Source organism: Hemicordylus capensis, chromosome 1 (genome assembly GCF_027244095.1).
Source record: "Hemicordylus capensis ecotype Gifberg chromosome 1, rHemCap1.1.pri, whole genome shotgun sequence".
Lineage (NCBI taxonomy): Eukaryota > Metazoa > Chordata > Lepidosauria > Squamata > Cordylidae > Hemicordylus > Hemicordylus capensis.
This window is the reverse complement of record NC_069657.1, coordinates 356899538-356920866: the sequence shown is the minus strand read 5'-3', so window position 1 is coordinate 356920866 and position 21329 is coordinate 356899538. Positions and strand designations below refer to the sequence as shown.

The 21329-nt window shown below is 45.2% G+C and overlaps 1 protein-coding gene across 13 annotated transcripts in view; it reads right to left on the bottom strand.

The window, feature by feature from the left end:
* The window catches only part of UTRN (utrophin), a 567675-nt gene that overhangs the window by 331759 nt on the left and 214587 nt on the right, over nucleotides 1-21329 (bottom strand). For 12 of the 13 annotated variants that reach the window (XM_053290644.1, XM_053290686.1, XM_053290679.1 and 9 more), the window contains 3 exons: nucleotides 20932-21084; nucleotides 11389-11574; nucleotides 9426-9598 (listed from right to left, as the gene is read on the bottom strand). In XM_053290644.1, the coding sequence (XP_053146619.1) occupies nucleotides 9426-9598; nucleotides 11389-11574; nucleotides 20932-21084 (512 nt within the window). Of the gene's footprint in view, nucleotides 1-9425; nucleotides 9599-11388; nucleotides 11575-20931; nucleotides 21085-21329 lie in introns of those variants that run through there. The other variant, XM_053290714.1, reaches the window with a different exon arrangement.

The following is a 21329-nucleotide window of genomic DNA, read 5'->3' as shown; positions in this document are numbered from 1 at the left end:
CAATTCTGATTGGGAAAATCCAAAGAAACTCTCAAAAGACATAACACTGAAAAGTACAGTATCATATTGAAAAAATGCTAAAGTACCTGTTGCAATAGATTTCAATATCCCACCTAAAACCTGAACATGACTGTATATAAAGGAGATATATTTGTTTTAATGATTGGCATTAGCTTGAAAACAACTTCCTAGAATATAAATGTTAACCAATAGGCTATGGGCCTTAAATTGTAGTATCCATGAACTATGTAGCAAAGAACTTGATAGTGCATTCTATCATTCTATTCAGAATATTAAGTAGAAGCAGAAAACTAGATGAGTCCAGTTACGGTTTAAAATAAGGTTAGGGAACTTTAAGATTCAAGAAGTACCATAACCATCAATGAATTGGCTAGAACATCAACCTGTTGCATTTTACTAATTCACTGTGTGCCAATCTGGACAATACTTTCCCGCCCAGCCCACCTCACATGATAAAGACTGATCCTGAATGCACACATTATTTCCCCTTCCCAACGCACCAAGCTGCCTTTCCCCTATCCACACGTGCTAGAAACACTGTTTCTAGTACATGTAGGGGAGTAGATCTGAACTACCTCCCCCATGCAATTATGAGAATGCCCCCCTATGTGCCAGGAGAAGGGGGGGAAATATGCTTCACAGTACTTCACAGAGTCTTCAAAGACTCCTGAGGAAACTTAGTGGTCATGGGATAAGAGGAGAAGTACATGTGTGGATTGCTAACTGGTTGAAGGACAGGAAACAGAGGGTAGGTATAAATGGAAAGTTTTCACAATGGAGGGAAGTAAGAAGTGGGGTCCCCAGGGATCTGTACTGGGGCCAGTGCTTTTTAATTTATTCATAAATGATCTAGAAGCAGGGGTAAGCAGCGAGGTGGCCAAAGTTGCAGATGATACCAAACTCTTCCATGTAGTGACATCCAAAACGGATTGTGAGGAGCTCAAAAAGGATCTCTCCAAACTGGGGGAGTGGGCGACAAAGTGGCAAATGCTCTTCAGTGTTGGCAAGTGTGAGGTGATGCACACTGGGATGAAAACCCCCAACTTCAAGTATATGCTGATGGGATCTGAGCTGTCGGTGACTGACCAGGAGAAGGATCTTGGGGTCGTGGAGGACAGCATGTTGAAAGTGTCGACTCAATGTGCAGCAGCTGTGAAAAATTCCACGCTAGGGATCATTAGGAAGGGGATTGAAAATAAAACGGCTAATATTATAATGCCATTATACAAAACTATGGTGCGACTACACTTGGGAGTACTGTGTACAATTCTGGTCACCACATCTAAAAAAGGACATTGTAGAACTGGAAGAGGTGCAAAGGAGGGCAACTAAGATGATCAGGGGACTAGAGCACCTTTGTTATGAGACAAGGCTACAACACCTGGGGCTATTTAGTTTAGAAAAAAAGATGACTGCGGGGAGACATGATAGAGGTCTATAAAATCATGCATGGTGTGGATAAAGTGGAGAGAGAGAAATTCTTCTCCCTCTCACATAACACTAGAACCAGGGGTCATCCCATTAAAATGATTGCTGGGAAATCTTGGACCAGCAAACGGAAGTAGTTTTTCACACAACGCATAATCCACTTGTGGAATTCTCTGCCACAAGATGTGGTGACAGCCAACAACCTGGATGGCTTTAAGAGGGGTTTAGATAACTTCATGGAGGAGAGGCCTAACAACGGCTACTAGTCGGAGGGTTATAGGCCACCTCCAGCCTCAAAGGCAGGATGCCTCTGAGTACCAGTTGCAGGGGAGTAACAGCAGGAGAGAGGGCATGCCCTCAACTCCTGCCTGTGGCTTCCAGCGGCATCTGGTGGGTCCCTGTGCGAAACAGGATGCTGGACTAGATGGGCCTTGGGCCTGATCCAGCAGGGCTGTTCTTATGTTCTTATGTACATGCCTTATTGTGGGTGGTGGGATGGACAGAACAAGTATCGTCCAAACTGGCCTTGTGACTATTTAAATTTCTTGTTTTTAAACCAGAAGGTTAAATTGACTGTTTTGTTGTTTATTAATGAGAATACTGAAATTTCCAACACGATTTTGAAGTCTTACATTTAGTCATCTTATCTACACTGTGCACACAAGGGAGTGTAAATACAGGTGGCCCCTGCCAATCATAGTACCAGCACACGCGGTTCTGTGTATTCATGGCTGGGACATATATACCCGACCTTGATATCCATGGTAGACTGGTCTTGTGTATCTGTAGTTTTCGTCACACAGATCCGTCCATATAGGATTGTGCTCTTCCTTCACGTGCTCATGGGTAGTAAGACAGGTTTTGAGGAGGATGAAGAAGTCATTTGTTGTGCAGGGTTTTTGGGGGGAGGGGTTAAGTTTTGGTGTCCTCAGGGAACCATTTTAGGAGCTTTTAGGAGCCACTGCTTTTGGTGTGTTTCTGTGGAGCCTTTGCAAGCCTGTGGGAGCCTTTCCCTCAGTCATTCCAGTGCAGCTTCTTGGAAGAGCCTCTTGCAGCACTGTGCAGCCCTAGTAAGATGCTAATTATCACTTTGATCCATTTAATTTTAATGAAATTGTATTTTTAATTTAAAATTTCAAATAAAGATATTAATGTTAATCTTGGTAATTATAGTACTGTGCTGTACCATATGACTGTACTACTTAATTTAAATTGCAATTAAATTAAATTATCCATTGAAATATGTTTTAAGTATGTACTGTACAGTACCCATTGAAAACTGATCTTAAATAACCACTGAAAATTGATTTGTAATACTGTATCCATTGAAAATTGATTTTAATTATCTGTCACTGCACTGTCCTGTACTTTATCAATGGGGTGGGGGTGTTTTGCACACTTACTGTACTGTATATCATTGCACAAATTTTTCCTTCCTCAACAGTCAAAATGAACAAATGCACAATGGAGAGCTTTGCTGAGGGGTGGTGGTGGCAAAAAGTCTAGCCAAGTGTTGCCCTTGAGCGAGACAGTGAAGCTGCTGGACATGTTGGCTCATGGGGACAGTGCAGCATCCATAGCATGCCATTACGGCATCAATGAGCCCACTGTCAGTTCCATAAAGAAAAGCCAAGAAAGTATCTGTGCAAGTGGGGTGTCCAGCATATCTTGGATTCTGAAGGTGGCATTCCATCCACACAATCCCCACATGGAACAGATGGAAAAGGCCCTCAGGTTTGTGGATGGTGGACCAAGCCCAAAGGAACATGCCACTGAGTGGCCCTCTTATCCATGAGGAAGTGCTGCAGCTCTACAGGAAGTTTGCAGCAAGAGGCGGTCAAGCAGTAGGAATATCTGAAGGTGCTGAGCCTGTCTTCCAGGCAAGCAAGGGCTGGTTTGAAAGAATCAAGCACCACTACAGCCTCCACAACATCAAGCTGGCAGGGGAAGCAGCATTGGTGGACCATTAAGCGGCACAAAGATTTCCAGCTGAGTTCCAGCAGCTGACGGAGCCTGGAGAATGCATGCCCAAGAAGGACTTATGCTGATGATTTCTGGAAGTGGATGCCATCCCACTCAATCAGCAAAGAAGAAGGAACGGCACTGGTTTCCAAGGAAGCGAAGGACCGCAACACTCTGCTGATATTGGCAATGGTGTAGGGGACTGTGTGATCAAGCCCATGCTCCTCAACCTCGTGTCCTGAAAGGGAATAATAAAAGCCAGCTTCCCGTCTTCTGGAGAGCCAAGAGGTGAGCATGGGTGAGCGCTGTGGTTTTCTATGACTGGGTAAGCAACAGCTTTCTGCATAATATCTGGCCTCCAAGAATTTGGCCAGAGTCCTCTGGTGCTCGGCCCTGCCGTTTGCACACTCAAACCTGGAGATTGCTGTCTTGCCATTGAACACCACCTCCTTGATCCAACCAATGGACCAAGTTCTGATCACGACTTTCAAGTCCTATTACACTCACCGCACTTTCAGGAAGATGCTGAATATCATGGAAGCTGATCCCTCTGTATCAGTCAGCGATTGCTGGAGGAGGTACAGCATTGCGGACTGCATTGAGAACATCATGGCATCCCTTTCAGAGATCAAATCCAAAACATGGAAGGCAGTCTGGAAGAAGTTGTGGCCTGGGGGAATCACCTCTTCATCTGCTGCAGCTGTTCCCTCAGTAGCTGACAAAGTGGAGCGGATCACCAACCTTGCATACACTGTTGGTGGGGAAGGCCTGGAAGACATCAAGCCACATGAGATGGAAAAGCTTATCCGAACCCTTCAGAAGGAGCTGGCTGAGGAAGAATTGGAGGACATCATCCAGGCAGCTCCTGAGAGTGAGGGAGAAGAGGAGAAAGAGGAAGAGATGCTCCGGAAGCCCCTCACCACAAAGGGGCTGTCTGGGGTTCTGCAGCTGAGGACTGCCCTGGCGAACAAATGCTTCAAGATTGATCCCATGATGGAGCACAGCATCAAGTTCAAAAGGAGGCTGCTTTGCAACCCTATAAGGACTTCTACCAGGCTCTGCAAAGCAAGGGGAAGCAGACGACCATCACCAGCTACTTTGGAAAGGCAGCTATACCTACCACCAAAGCTGCAGAGTGATCCATTTGGATCATCACTGAGCAACCCCCAATCATGGGCAAGAAGCCCTTGCGAGCATTGAATATGGCCAGCAATTCCAAATAATTGATGTGTCTGCTCAGGTGAAAGCCCTCCAGGTGCACCGCCCTCCCAACCGAGCTTCGACGCATCGGTTATAATCACCCATTGGGATCAGAGAGCCTGGAAGGGGGTACTGATGTTCAGGTGTCGAAACTCAGCCCACCATGCCGTAATCGTTCTCACCCAGCAAGGGGGCATACATTCCAAATGACCCAATCTCAAAAGGGATTGAATACCTCCAAGAACCACCTCTGAATAATGTGCATTCGAAGGCGCGCCTGAGGTAGTACGTAAGTGGCAGCCACCATATGCCCCAATAGACGCTGCGCCGAGCGCATAGTCTGTGGGCCTCCAACTAAGAAAGTGACGGCCAGCCTCCAGAGAGTACGTATGTGGGTGTCCAGAAGGAAGACCTTTTCCAGGGTCGTATCGAATATCAGCCCTAGGAACTGTATCCTGCGGGTCGGTTCCAACTAAGATTTCTTGAAATTGATTTGGAATTCCAGAACCTGCAGAGTATCCATGACGATCTCGAGGGCATCCAGGACCACTCGTCTGGTGTGTTGTGAGACCGAACAGCAAGGCCTTGAATTGATAGGGGACCCCCCACCCGATCTGGAAGCCCAGGAAGCATCAATGCTGAGCACGTATCGAGGCATGGTAATACGTGTCTTTAAAATCTACGGAGACCATCCACATGTCATTTTCCAGGATGGCCATAATGGTCAGTACCAACAGCATCCGGAATTGTTTGTAGACCAAGTGCCTGTTCAGGGCCCTGAGGTCCAGTATAGGACACCGACCTCTGTACCGACGGGTCTTTCTGGATTGGCGACCTTCTCGATCACATCCTTTGACAGGAGAGCGGCAACCTCCTGGTTCAACTCCGGAGTGCACGGAAATTACAACCCCGGACACTGGCAGTGTCCCGCAGAACCCCAGGGCGTAGTCCAAACATAAGGACCCACTGGTCCGTGGTCACCCTGTCCCAGCTCACCAAGAACGGGCCCAGGGGAGTCCGGAAGTGCCCTGAGTCATTGCTTCTTTTGGAAGGTGTTCGGGCGCTGTTTCTGAAAGGCCCGCTTACTAGGCTGGAGGCCAACTTGTATCTCAACTGAACTTGTTGCCAGGAAAGGAACGTTTGGATGGAGAATGCTGTTGAGAAGAGGCCTTCTGTGGATGATAAGGCAACCAAATGGCAGTTTTCTGTGGTTTGGTGACTGACAACAAATACGACATGGAGCGCATTGTGCTCCTCAGCTTCTGAACCTTCTGGAGCGAGTCGTCCATCTGCTCTGCAAAGAGGATAGAGTCCTCAAAGGGCAGGTCCCCAACCCTCGCACAGGCCTCATAGTTCAGTCCAGACAAATGCAGCCAAGCATGTCATCTGAACGCCACGGATGTGGCCATCACCTTAATGGCACACTCCACCAAATACTGAGCTGAATAGAGCTCCTATTTCGCCACCTGAATAGCCTCGCGGAGAAACGCTTTCGCAGGATCCCGCTTGTCCTGAGGTTGGAGATCCAAGAAAGAATCCACTTTTCCCCATAGAAAGTGGCTATATTGGGCATTATATGCTTGATAATTGGCCACCCTCAAGTGGAGGGCCGAGGCCGAGTAAAGCCTCCTTCCGAAGGAGTCCAATTTTCTGTCCTCTTTGTTACTCGGTGCTGACTGGCTGTGACCCCTGGTCCTTTGCAGGGATACCTCCACGACGATCGAATTCGGGGTGGGTTGATTCTTCAGAAAGGCCGTATCATCCTGCAGTTACACCCTATAAAAGTTCTCCAAGTGCCTATTAGGCTGAGAGATAGTCGCTGGCTTTTTCCAATGACCCAGCATGACTCCCAACAATGCCGAGTTCAGGGGCAAAGTGGCTGGTACCTTGGCCTCTGAATCTATAAGGCTGAACAACAGGTCCAGTTCTCCCTTCTGCTGCGTATCAAGGCTCACACCAAGGGTTGAAGCCATACAGGCCACGTACATAGAGTACTGTTTAAGGTCCTCCAACAGGGAAACAGGCTTTGAATCCGACTGTGTCAAGCGGGCATTCACATTCAGAGTCCTGGCAGCTAGTATCACTCTCATATTCGAATTCCGGAGGAGCAAAAGAGTCTGGGGCCAAGGGGGTCGAACCCATGGGGAGCCCGGTTTGCTTCCCAAATTGTCCAGTACTGAAGTGGAAAGCTCTGCCGGCAGTACCTGGACAGGCACAGCAGCCTGTTGTAGCACGGGAGCTGAAGAGGGTGGTTCGCGTCGCTCATTTTGATCTCGAGGGGAGCGCTGCAGTGAGCGGGAGTGTGGCCTCCCTTCCGAGTGTGAGAGGGGCTCACACCAGCCCTGCACTGTTCCGGGTTTCCCATACGTGGAGCCTTTCAAGTAATGAGGTCCATATCGGAACCTAACATAATCTGAATAGTCCAATCGATAGTCCATTTGATATCGACAAACGATCCAGAGTCCCGGTGCCAAGCACCATAAGAAGACTCAACCTCACTCAAGTGAGAACGGTGCTCCGCCACCCAGTACCGAACCAGATATGAGGGCTCACGGCGGTCCCAGGCCCGATCTTGCCTGTAATCTAAGAAGCGTTCTTCCAAGTCCCAACAGGCACTTAGGTTCCTAAGAGGGATGCACTCCTGGCACCTTCAAGGGGGCGAACGATGCCTAGATAGCCACGATACATCTTCTGCAGGCTTGGCTGGGGAATAGGCCTCCTCTTCAGAAGAAGTGTACCCAGGCTCATCCATCACCACCGAGAGTTCTCTACTCAATCGAGTTCAATCAGGAGCCAAGTACAATGAATCCGCGGCCAAAGGCTAGCTAGGCCATCCTGAAACTGATGACTTTGGTAGAGGATGATCCACGTCCACTTTAGGCTTCTTGGCCACTGTGGCCGCTGATGCAGGAACCAATGCAGGCTTTTTTTCCTTTGGTATAGGAAGGAGGTGTTGACCCACTGGCAAATCACGAAGCAACTTCTACTTCTTTTTCCTCTTTGGTATTGACACCGAGGGAATCAGGGAAGACTTTGGTACCACAGGCGCAGAACACTTAGGGAGGTCTTTTGAGCACACCGGCTCACTCGAAGCCATCGAAAGATGAGCAGTAAAATGTGCCTAAACAGGTATCGGGGCCGGGTTTTCGACCGCCACAGGAGCAGATACCAAACGCTCCAACTGCACCAATGAAGCCATTTTAAACTATCGCTTCAACGATAAGGCTTCCGAGGAATGGAAAGCCAGATCCCAAAGGGCTGCACGCAGGTGAGAAGCCCTATTTTTGTGAGCCTGCTTTGTAAACTTCTGACAATGAAGACAGGTCTTGACAATGTGAGATTCCCCCAGGCACAAGAGACACTCGGTATGAGTATCGGGGGAAGGGATCTTAGAGCCGCAACGAACACATTTTTTAAGGTTTGTCATGCCCAACATAAACAAGGTAGGCTTGCCAGCCACCACGCTCTGTCCCAGCCAGGATCAGAGCTCCGAAGAAGGGGGAAACCCGCAAAAAACCCAACACACCACGAAAAAAACGCTACCATGCAAAAGAAATAAAAAAACGAATAAATAAAAATGAAGAAAATAGAAGAAGCAGAGATTAAAAAACAACAAGGAGATAGATAGATCCTACTGGTTGTTGAGCTGCAGACTCCACGATGCTTACTGAAGCGCGGACGACGAAAGACTGAGGGGATGAGGAGTGGGCCAGTCGCATATAGAAGCTGGGGGCGGGGGTCCCACCCAAAGCAGGAGAATTGAGCTTGTTAGGTTCCGAGGAGGTCTCTGCGCAGGCGCATATCCCATTTGTGTAAAAGACAGAGACCACATCGAAGGAACTCCCCTGTGTGTGTGTGTGTTTACTTCAAGAGGATCAAGAGTGCTGCCTCTATGGTCAACCTACCAACCAGTGAGGCGAGGGGTTTGTGTTGCTAAGTGTTGGACTTCAACTGTGGGGGGTTAAGAAACTTCACTATTATGCATTACTGGAAGAGCTGGGGACCACATGGAGAGAGGCAGGGCGGGAAAGGGGTAGGTATTTTTTGGTCATTTTCCAGCGCTCTGGAACCTAATCCCCATAGACTCAAGGTGTTGTTATCCGTGGTTGTAGGCTGGAACAGAACCTCCATAAATAACAAGGGCACAGGTATTTTTTCCCTAGTACTTGTTCAGCACAAAAAACATTTGGATATCACACAGGATTTCTTTAGCTTTACTGCTGCAAGCAAAACTGGAGTGAGTATGAGTGTAGATATGGGTGTGAAAACAGAGGCCTATGGTTGATGACATCTCAGAAATATTGTCTTCCCGGCTAAGCTGAACAACAAAAGCAAGATATTGCCAGAAGACACTATCTACTAGGTCTGAGCTACAGTATGCAGGACGTGCTGGGAGGTATACACAGGGAATGCTGGAGAAGGAGGTTCCACACTGGCATGGTGAGGTAGTTCATGGGAGCAGTTGACTCCTCTTGGTACTGAGGGGATTATGCAATTTATTCAGATTCAGCTGCATTGCAGCACAGGCCCAATGTCCACTAAGCTACATTATGACTATTAATAAGACTTTAATTTGTTTTTATCCAAGTTTTGAAGGGCTAGCCTTAGAAATTTGCTGTCTAAATAATAATGTAAGATATTATTATTATATTATTATTATTAATAATATAATTATACAACAACCACGGGATATAAAGGCCTCTCCTTTGTCTCTCATCTTCTGCCCATAATTCATCCCAGAAATCAGCTTTTCTTGTTTAAAACTATTTGGGGGGAAAAACACAGAGAGAGAGATTATATGGGGATTTACTTACCATTTGCGATCATTGTACATTCTATTAATTCTGTCCCATTCTGCATTCAGCTGGGTCAAAGAATCTGCTATTTGAACAGCCTCAGATCCAGATGCTTCAAGTATAACATCAGGTTGCTTTTCATGAACAATTGCAATCTGATCCCCAAGTTTGTCCAACATATCTTTTATATTCTATAAGAACAGTAAAACAAAATTACTACTGAAGTGTTCAATGCCAGAGAATAAGGCAACACCACCCTGAGACCTTGGGTTAGGGCGGTATAAAAATGAATTAGATAGATAGATAGATAGATAGATAGATAGATAGATAGATAGATAGATAAACATTAGTTCTCCTGAAGTATGGCTGCCAACTGGAAAAATGATAGCCCCTGGTTAGGATGGCAAAAAAAGCATGCACAACATAAATTTAACACTTTAATACAAGTTTCTTGCCATAGCCCAAATACACACAAACACTCACACACACTTCTGTCCAAAGAGTTTTTCAATAACTTTTATTAAGTTACTGTGAACCGCCCTGTGCCATTTTGGAAGGGTGGTATATAAATTGAATTGAATTGAATTGAATTGAATTGAATTGAATTGAATTGAATTGAATTGAATGAATGCCAATACAACTTGAAATTCAGTCAGGCTGTAGTCCAAACATGCTTTCCTGATTAATTTGGCTGAGCATGTATTTATCTTCATTCCGATAGGAAAATATTATTCCTGTATTAAGCTTTATGTATTTTGACATATTTCTCTCCCTTCTTTGCTTCACCAGGACTTAGCATTTTATCAGAGCAGCTCTGCCCAGTTCATACCAACAATCCTGCTATCCCAGGCTAGCAAGCCTCTTCAGGAGAAACTACTAGCAGATATAATCAATCTTTCACACTTTGTTTCATACACAAATGCAAACACACTCACACTCTGGACAGAGCACCTGAACTAAGAAAAATCTAATTTATTTAATCTCTATGGTCCTGCGATCCAAGCCCTATATTTAAGGAGGATCCAGATCATGGTGTCAGAGAGATACTGCTTTCTAACAGCTTTATCTCCTCGTTCAGGCAATGGGTGGGTTTACACAATCCACCAAAAGCCAGTAAGCAGTCTGGGAGAGGGAACTGGATGTCCCTGTGGCATATGCATTCCCATGTTGTCTGAACACGCCCAAGTCTAGCTGACAACTAGACAATCTGACTTGTTACTGACTCCAACACGAGGTTCATAGCCAAGGGCCCAAGTTGGCTTCACATGGTCAGTAACAAATCAGGTTAGTTGGCTACCAACCAGGCTTGGGCAGGTTCGGACCACACACCCCTTAGGAGTGAACATGCCATGAGAACCGCCAGTTCCCTCTTGCAGACTGCTAACCAACTTTCAGCAGGTTGTGTGAACCCATAGATTATATTTTGTGTGTGATTAAATGAGTCAGTGGTGCATCCAACCTAAACTTCACTCTGTTTCAACACATGCAAAGGTTGAGAGAGAGGATTAGTATTATCTCAAAAAGTCAAATATAACTATTATTATAAGCTGACATATTGAGGGAAAGTAATCAAAGAAGTCCCACTGAAATTAAAAGACAAGTTAGGCATTCCTCAGTATATCAGCCATGAAGAATACTTATATACAACTTTTCAGCAACAATGTGGTTTACACAAGAAAAGGAATAGCATGGTTTCCTGTCCCAAAAGTGATCACAATCTTAAAAAGACAAAGCAGACACCACCAGCAGCCCTTTATCTTCAATTTGTTCCCCAAAACTCATTTTTATGGCTTCTCCCTTATGTATTAAGAAACAACTGATTACATGCACCAGAAAATGTTCCTGTTGAAACAGTTCTGTAACGTTTTAAAATCGTTTGAATTTATGCTATACAGAAGTTGGAACTTTTTATAACCAGTAACTACCATTTTAATACTAATTTCTGCTCTGTATCCTAATACAATGTTTCAATTTCCAGTACCTTTAATGAATCATCTTGAGTAGAAAAATCCTCATAAATACCAGAATGAAGTTCCGGAGCATTCAGCAAGAGCTCAGCATCAGCAATAGTCAACAAAATTTTGTTAATTTCAACCAGATACTCTGCAGGAAATGGAGATGCCCTGATTGTCGACGAATAAGGACCAAAAATCCTCTGTGAAATTGCCTATGAAAAACAAAGTTCATATAACTTTTAAAATAACCTCATTATAAAATGAAAGGAAAAACTTTTTTGTATTTTCATCATGCCATGTTCTTAAGGTTTAGTGGAAGTTACGGCTTTTTTGAGAAGGGGGGGGGCTTTTTAAAAAGCACATAAAACACATTAAAAATCCAAATACTAGCACGAATATTTCCCCATGATTACAAGAAAGCACATCTACTAAACCCAGGGCAGGAATTACTGAATATTAAATCATCTGTCTGCCTGCTTACATACCACATACACATGTGTACCACATACACGTTAGCACTATTCAGAAGAGTTTTTATTTAAAGAGATCACATCCACAAGTCCCCAGGTGCTGAAGCACCAGGAAGCCTCACCCTGCATTCAACTGAAGAGAAAACATGGTAAGCGTGATGGTGGATATTTTGGTGCCAATCACAGAAACACTCACCAACACACTTACAGTATTTGTCTCTTCAGACAAACAGTAACTGTGAAGAGTGTGGCAGGGAGTGAGGCTTCCCAGCATGTTAGCAAGTACCCCATCCTTTTTAAAAAAAATGTTTGAAAAGAGCTAATATGATTAATCAATGTGCCATTAATACTACACACACACCTAAAAATTAAACCAGCACCAGTACAATAGACAGACCCCATCCCACCTTCCCTCTCAAGAAATCTTTTTCAAGCTTCTGAAGGCTTATTGAAATGTGGATATTTTTTTCTGATAATCCACAGCTGACACCAATGTTAACATTTTCCATGATCACTTACATCCCATTTACACTGCATTCCAGGTCATTAGTGTACAATACCTTTTTCTAAAGCAAATAAAGGTCTTTTCAGGGTAATACAGAGCTGTAGAGGGCTAAATTTTAATATGTACAGTCTGCTGTGCCACCTAATGGCAAAGTGGGAAATGACTTGCCTAGCAAGCATGAGGTTGCCAGTTTGAATTCCTGTTGGTACCTATATCGGGCAGCAGCGATATAGGAAATGCTGAAAGGCATCATCTCACACTGTGTGGGAGGAGGCAATGGTAAAGCCCTCCTGTATTCTACCAAACACAACCACAGGGCTCTGTGGTCGCCAAGAGTCAACGGCGACTCGACGGCATACTTTATTTTGCAGTCCTCTGTACAGGAGCTCTGAGAAATGTAAGAGGTTTTTCTTTCCTCCAACGATCAGGAGCAATAAAAAGCTAGACTTCTCAGACGTTGCATTCGTAATGCAAACTCCAAGAGCGCTGAGAAATCTTTACTGCAGAGAATGAGACACACACACAAACAGCCCCTGGTGCCATCATCTCTCTTCTTCCCCTCCCCTGGATGCAATTTGTTAAGGTGATAAGGCTGATACTGAACAATTATGAGTTCCGCTGAAATTCAGAACAAGGTTGTGTTCATCTAATAATAGTTTGGGGGTTTCTGAACAAAGGGGTCGATTCTGCTCAGAGTACTGAGGTTTTCCCCCAAGTCTGTCATGAAGCAACAAAAAATGAGATTGACTTCAAGAGCCCTCCAACTCACTCTTTTGTCATCTTACCAACCTCATTTTGCCTCTCATTCTGTGTAAAGCACAATGTACTAAATCATTGTAACAATCATCTTCCCCTTCTTGAGGCAAGATCTGGATCCCTCCTGATCAACATTGAAATTCCCCGCCAACAATCTGGAAAGGTTTTGAGCCTACAGAGCCCTGCTATAAGATGCTTTACTATTCTGAGTGAGCCTCTTTACTGGAAAGGGCTTATTACAAAGGGAAGTGCTACCACTGGTGTCACTATGAGTACATGCGGTGAACTTGAAAGACAGCACAGCAGCTCATAGTAGAAGTGAGGCAAGTGAGCATCTTCTGCTTCTGTCCCACAAGATGGTGGCTGGAGGTTAAGACTCACTGCCAGACTTCATTCATAACACCCAAGCAGTGCAGGGGCCGGGCCACTTTAACCAAGGAATGCCACATTACACTCTTGACCTATAGCCAAGCAAGAAGGACAGCAGTGCCACAGACACCAAGTGGATGACAAGGGCGAGGTGGGGAGGCAAAGCACCTCAGGGTGAGCTGAGCAGGCTACCACTGATCCCAGGGGCATTTCTCAGCTGCAAACTTCTCAACTCTAATCCCTGTTTAAGGCAGGGGGTGCAGGATAAAATAAAACTACTTTAAAATGGTGTTGCTGAGCTTGGCTAGGACTTCTGCCTGAACTCTGCTAGCCAGGCAGAGCTAGTCTGGGAGCTGAAGGGAAGTCCCTCCCTTCTTGTTGTCTACAATGTGATCCTGCCTACTGACAAAGAGGACGTGCTATCCTGTCAGTCAAGTCTGCCTCAACTGGAGAAAAGGACATAATTGAGCTGGGAAATGGTAACTAAGAAATGTTTTAGGAAGGCTCGGGGTGTGTGTGTGTGTGTGTGTGTGTGTGTAGATTGATTGCTCAGGGTGGCAGGATATGACAGCAGGTTATAAAGTTACAGTGGAGAAAAAACTGACTTTAAATGTCTTTTGATCTCACAATACTAGAACTCCAGGTCACACAGTAAAGCTAATGGGCATTGGGCAAACAAAAGCAAGCACTTTTCACACAACACACTGTCACAAGATTGAATCACCACTAGCTTAGATACTTAAAAAAAAACACAACCAGACTAATCCACGGTATTTACATTTATCAGTGGTTATTATTCATGATAGTCAAATGAAACCTCCAAATCTCAGGCCATGCCCTTCTAAGTGCCTGATGCTGGTGATAAACAACAGGAAACGGTCACCTTCATGCCCTGCCTATAAGCTTCCAGAGGCATATGGCTAACAGCTACTGGAAGCATAATACTGCACGAGGCAAACATTGGTCTAATCCCCAACAGGCAATTCATTCAAAAGGACACAATTACCTGCTGCTATCCTGCCCTTCCTCCAAGGAGCTCAGGGTCGTATGTATGATTACTAGGTCAATCTTACACCATGTGTTATCAGTTAGATAATATTCCCAACTGGAACACATCTAAAACAAAGTCAATCAAAATTGAGCATGGAAAGTTGACTGATTCATTTTCTGAACCACTATATACAGGACTGCAACATCATCAGACTCCAGGGCAGAATAAAGGTTGCTGTCAAGGTCTCCAACAAGGAAATAATAGAGTTGCTGTGCTATTGACTTTCAGAAGTGACAAATGCAAACCTCAGAAGAAAATGGCAATCAATATAAACAGCATTTCCATATCAGCATGGCCTGGCAATAGTACCACATGCTCCCATGGCATGCACTGATGAGCATAAATCAGCCCAATTACGCAACGTAAGGAATGTATTGCATATATCCCATAGCAGTGCTTTACCCACAGTCACAACCCTTTCAAATAGCTGGAAGAGAGAGGGGGATGACTCTGCTCAAGATCCAGATCCAGAAATAAGCTCTAGCATCCCTCTGGAAAGGTGGGGAGAAGACTATGGATTAGACTTGATGTGATTTCCCATCACAGCACATGCCCCTTGAGGGTCATACAGTCATCCCTTGCTGTTTACCAACAGTGGTTTTGAGTATACGCAAATGACAAATTGTGACCAGTCTTGCCAACTGTGCCCTGTATATCTGTGGTTGGCGAGGTTTGTTGTGATGGGGGGTAGCAATTTGGGGCGATTCGAGGATTTTGAGTGCTGGGGGGGGGTTTCAAAAAGTTTCCAGAGGTTCAATCTGCTCATTCCTCTTGGGAACTCTTGGTGGTGATAAGGGATTTTTAGTCATCTTTGGCTATTTTCCCCTTTATTTTTAGGGGTTTTCATGATCGTGGTCCCCCTAACCCCATTTCGTATTCATCCTCTGCCTCACACGGGCTTTTGCCAGAACAGAGAACCCTCGCGATTGGCGAGGGATAACTGTATACTCATTATGTAGACAACTCACGGACTGACCACCCTTTAAAAAAACCGAAATATAGCTGCAGGGACTTGCCACTTTCCTTGTTCGGATACAGTGTGTTTAACTTATGTGTCCTTGTGCTAAACTGCCCTTCCAAACTGCCGTTAGCTCGATGGGGGAGATGGAATACAAGAAGCTACTGATAAAGCAGGACAGTAAGTTGGAAGCACCTCGGGCATTTTTGTATGCTGTATGGCTTAACACTCCCCACTCTCCTCCTCAATTGGTTCTGAGGTTTAAAAGTTATAGAGCTGTCATAAAGAGACCAATTCATTTAATTATAAAGCTCCATAACCAGAAATTCAAGAGTACTTGACATATTGCCTAACATACAAGCTTGTTCAAAAAATTACTTACTGCTTCACAAGCCTCCTCATTATTGTTATAGAAATTACATACCGTATTTTACGGACTATAAGACGCTACGGACTATAAGACGCACCTTAATTTTAATCCAGTTTTTCAGAGTTTTAACATATTAAACTGTTAAAACATATAAGACGCTCCTGAATTTTGGCGGATATTTTTCGAGGAAAAAAGTGAGTCTTATAGTCCATAAAATACGGTATGTGTGTATTTTTATATGACAGACTAGGTATCTAAGAAGAGTGGAGACAGAAATAGAAACTTAAAATGCATTGTATGCAGTGTTCCCTCTAACAGGGGTTCCCAGATGTTGTTGACTACAACTCCCAGAATCCCCAGCTGCCATGGCTTTTGCTTGGGGATTCTGGGAGTTGTAGTTAAGAACATCTGGGAATCCCTGTTAAAAGGAACACTAATTGTATGGATGACCAAGTGCAACTTATAGCTTTTGAATTCAGTATCACTCTCCTTCAGTCAGGTGGGAACCTCTCCTAAAACACCATGACCAATAGCTTAATGAGGCTCGCAGCAGCCCATGTGTGGCTGCTGCGGCCCCTGGCCCCGTGTTTGATGTCAGACGCAGCCCGGCTAGCCACACCCCCGCGTCTGACGCCATACGTGGGGCGTGGTTTCCCCAGATCGATCAGCCCTACCATCAATAAACCCAGAGACCCAAATAATCACATACTTTGCCAACTCGTGGCCAAAAAGAAAAGACCAGACCAACTCGTCCCTTACTCCAACATGAGGAGGGAAGATCCCTTGGCTCTGAGCCTCCATGCAGAATTGGTCACGGTGTATACCACTGCATTGCCAGGCCCTTTTTATCAGTCGGGGGCTGAGAGGACGGGGAACTACCACTTGCAACGAGGTAGTTATCGCACCCTGTGATTTGGAGAGGGGACCACGGATGAGATACTGAGTCACCAGCTTGAGAAACAGACCACAGTCACTCGACACACATCCGGGCCCCCTGCGAAGGGAAGAAGGAGTCACCACCACTACAGCGGCATGGGCAGTGCGTGCCCCAAAGAGGGTTGCTGCTGCTGCTGCTGGAGCAGGACACGGCTTTCCTCCCGCGACACCCTAAACAAAAATTGAACTTCCTTTGAGGCTCTGTGTGCTGGTTAGATGAAGAATGTGCCGCAATGAGGCAAACTCATGATGATGGTCTACCAGAGCTGACTCTTGCAGAATAAAAGCCCTAACCCGCCCCACCTTACTTTATGATCTCTCACCTACTCTGTCTCTTGACCTTATTTCTGTTGTAGCTTATGGCGCGGCCTTGTTTGCTCGCAGCGGTTTAAATGGCACGATTTTGCTTTATTCTGCCGCCTTGGGTACATAGAAGAAAGGCGGTTCAGGAGAGTCTGCTCTCCCCTCCACCATGTGTCTGGCATCCCTCCGTCGCCACTCACTTGAACTCCCAAGCCACACCAGCCTGCTTCTCCCCAGGAGACCACCACCCTGCTGGCTCTTGCTGTTCTGGCGCCGCTCCGCCATCTGCCACAAGCAACAAGCAGCAGCCCCCGCCACCTCCCTGCTACTGCTGCTCCCGGGAGAGTCGCTCCGGCCATGCTGCCAAGACAACACGGGCCAATTTCAGCTGGAAATAACACCCCAGCGTCTGATGTCAGACGCGGGGGGCGTGTCTGGGGCCATGCTCACGGCCCCTGATTGGGCGCAGCCCGGGTTCTTTGAACCCATTTGCCCAATGGTGGCTCCACCCCTGACCATGACAATCAATGACATTCTCACAAATATTTGATTCGACAGATAGCAATATAGAGTATACCACAACACAGAGCACATTTGAAGATCTATGATCTTGCTATAAATTGATAAACTGGCATTGCAAAGTTGACTCCCAAGTACTCCCTTAAGACCTTCAACTTTATTACGTAAAAAACAGATAACAATACCTTGTAAAAACATTGTTTAAAATGTTGTTATAAGCATAGTAAAAACAAAACAAACAAACAAAACAAACGTTTCGGTGTCAAACGCCAGCCTCAGTGTTGTTCTTCCATCTTCTGTGGATCTCCAGCTTATATTATTCACAACTTTAATTACACACACTCTGGCAGTAATTTCAATCAACAAATGAGGTAAATGAGGGTGGGGCGGGAAGAAGACAAGCAATAAAGGGATCCAAGGTCATACAGCTAGCCACAGTTACCCATGCCTTAGTCACATCAACGTTGGATTACTGTAACGCACTCTACGTGGGGCTGCCCTTGAAGAATATCCAGAAACTGCAGCTAGTGCAAAATGTGGCAGCTAGGGTTTTATCTGGAGCTGCCCGGTGGGAGCACATCACACCCATTTTGAAAGAGCTGCACTGGCTACCAGTTTGTTTCGGGGTCCAATTCAAGGTGCTGGTTTTGACCTTTAAAGCCCTTAACGGTTTGGGCCCAGGATACCTTAGGGACCGCCTGCTCCCAAGGGTTGCTGCCTGCTTGACGAGGTCATCTGAGGAGGCTCTGCTCCGGGTGCCGACAATGAGGGAGGCTCGGCTGTCGTGCACTCGGGACAGGGCCTTCTCTGTTGCTGCCCCCAGACTCTGGAATGCTCTCCCAGTGGCTATTCGCTCCTCGGTCTCCATCACAGCTTTTAGAAACAGTGTAAAGTCTTGGCTTTTTCCCCAGGCATTTATTTGATTCTCTGCTGCTGCTCTTTATAGTCTGTACTGCTTTTATGCTTTTGTTTTAAATTTTTAATCAGATTTGTTTAATATATTTTTTCACTTAATATTTTAATTGTGTCTTTTTTATGATCTTGTGTTTAAACTTTTTGCTGTAAACTGCCTTGGGACTGCTTTAATGAAAGGCGGTATATAAGTTTAACAATAAATACATACATACATACATACAGCTGTGTGTCAGTGTTACTACATTACATACTCCTTAGTAACACTGGGTTTGGGTTTATCTCTATATATTGCCTCTCTAATCTTTCTTCATAACTAAGCAACGCTCCACCTCCAATAAAAGAAAGGAAAGATTGTGCCTTCGAGCCGGTGCAGACTCCTGGCAACCACAGAACCCTGTGGTTTTCTTTGGTAGAATGCTGGTTTACCATTGCCTCCTCCCACGCACTATGAGATAATGCCTTTCAGCACCTTCCTATATCGCTGCTGCCCGATATAGGAGTTTCCCATATTCTGGGAAACACACCAGCGGGGATTAGAACCAAAAGCTTAGGATTAGAACTTCCCAGCTGTGCTCGTTTGGTGGTGACCCAGGACCGAGCTTTCCCTATGGCTGCCCCAAGTCTTTGGAACATACTCCCTGCTGAAATAAGAGCATCACCGTATGTGTTTGTTTTCAGGAAGACCCTCCAGACGCTCGGTTCTTGCAGGCTTTTAATTAGAATTAATTTTAATAATTTGTTTTAATAAATGTTTTATGCTATAGTTTTATTGTGTCGTGTTTTTTAATCCGTGTAGACTTCTAAATATTTTAAATTTTGTACGCTGCCCAGAGATGTACATACCAGGTGGTATTAAAATATGATAAATAAATGAAAATGAAATAAATAAAATATATCCAAAATAATAATGGCTGGAATAATACTGCCTGATCACGGCTAAATTTCCCAGCAACTTATAGCGCATACCCTCTGCTCTAGCTATGCTTAGCTAAGAGCATGCTAAGTCACACTGATAAATGGAAAAACTGGCTCGAGCGTAGTTTTGGAAACATGGCTAAGAAATAGAAAAAGAGAAAGATTAAAAAATCAATCTTTTCACTTCCTTCAGGTTTTTTTTTACATGTTATTAAATTCAGCAAGTTAATATATAACAATCCAAGAATTTAAAAAATCTGCTTGCACATTGTACTATGTACATTGTTTTACTGATGTACTCCCAGCTTAATATGTTAACAGTGAATACAACTGTTATTTCAGAATGATAGAAAATTACTGTGGTTCAGCCCAAAAGATTATGTTACAATACAGGCAGATCCTCCATCACTGACCTTTACTAAAAACATTTTTGCACTTGGTTTTTGAATGGTGCTTAATATTAAGCACTATATAATTTCCAGTAAATAATCTAGTACTAGCTTAACCCACGCAGAGTATCTGCACTAGTACTTGATTGCTCCCCAAACCCCCTGGCACAGTGCCCCTCCTCTCAGAGATCTCTCCACCCTCACCTGAACCGCACTCCTGCTCCTTCTCCTCCATCCCATTGCTTCTATCCCCCTCACCCCTCTTGGTCACAGCTACAGTGTTGCTTGCGCCTATTGGCCAAGCTGCAGCCCCCTACCCCCAGAGACCTCCCTACCCTCACCCTACAGAAGCAGCAGCAGCAGTTGACCGGGCCCTTCATCACTGCCGCCACTGCCACCGCCATGTCCGCTCGTTCCCCTCAGGCCACTGAAAGGCCCAGGCCCATCCCTTGCCTGCCTGCCTCCCTCTGCCAATGGTCTCTGTAGCCCCAAACAGTAGCAGTAGTTGACTGGGAACTTCCTTGCTGCCGCCGCCATGATCACTCGTTCCCCTCAGGCTGCTGACAGGCTCGGGCCCGTTCCTTGCCCTTCCTTCTTTCTCTCTTCCCCTTCCTTCTTTTTCTCTCTCCTCCACTCGCTCTTCCCCTCCATCTTTCTCCCTCCCCCCATCCTGAGTTAACAGATCTTGTTCATCTTGTTTCCTCATCTAATTCACACAACGGCAGCCTCCTTCTCCTGAAGGGGCTCTTTCATCCCTCACGACCCCTCTCTTTGCAGACCCCTGCCCACTATCCTTTTATATAGAAAGATTCCTCTACAATCAAGAACATCTTCCAACCAGTAACAGCTGCATACCAACTGTTGTTAACCATCACAGGCTCCTCCTCTCTATCTGCATATGGAATCTCCACTGCCCAATCACCACAGTGCTTCTGCTAGCAAACTCTCACAAGAGCTACCATGCACGAGATTAGCCACGGGTACACCTTAGAGAATTATATATAAAGAAGATTAGTTACTGGTAGAGACAGGATACTGGACTAGATGGTCTGACTCAGTAAGGCTGTTCCTAGAACAGCTGAACACGGAACTTTCACAATAAAAAGGATCTACCTGTAATTTCCCCTCATCTTCAGCTCCTTGTGGTTCTGACTGGTGTCCCTCTGTCTCACTGAGCCCAAGTGAAGGACTGCCTTGTTCCACCTCATACTGAGATAATGAAGACAAGAATTCCACCACATGTCTCTTTTGAAATGACCTGAGCTCCTATAAGCAAATACATGAAGAGAACAGAAAACACATAGTTGAGAAGAGTAGGAAGAGAGAGACTGAGGGATGTTCAGAAACTATCTAAGAAGCAAGTTCAAGCTCAAGTTATATCACAAAGAAGCAAATCTGTTTTAAGGCAGAGGCTGATGATTGGCAGCATACAGGCCAAATAGGCCCCTTTGGCAAATGATACTTAGCAGGGAGCTTTCCCAGACGGCAGGCTTAATCGTGGGATTATGCAG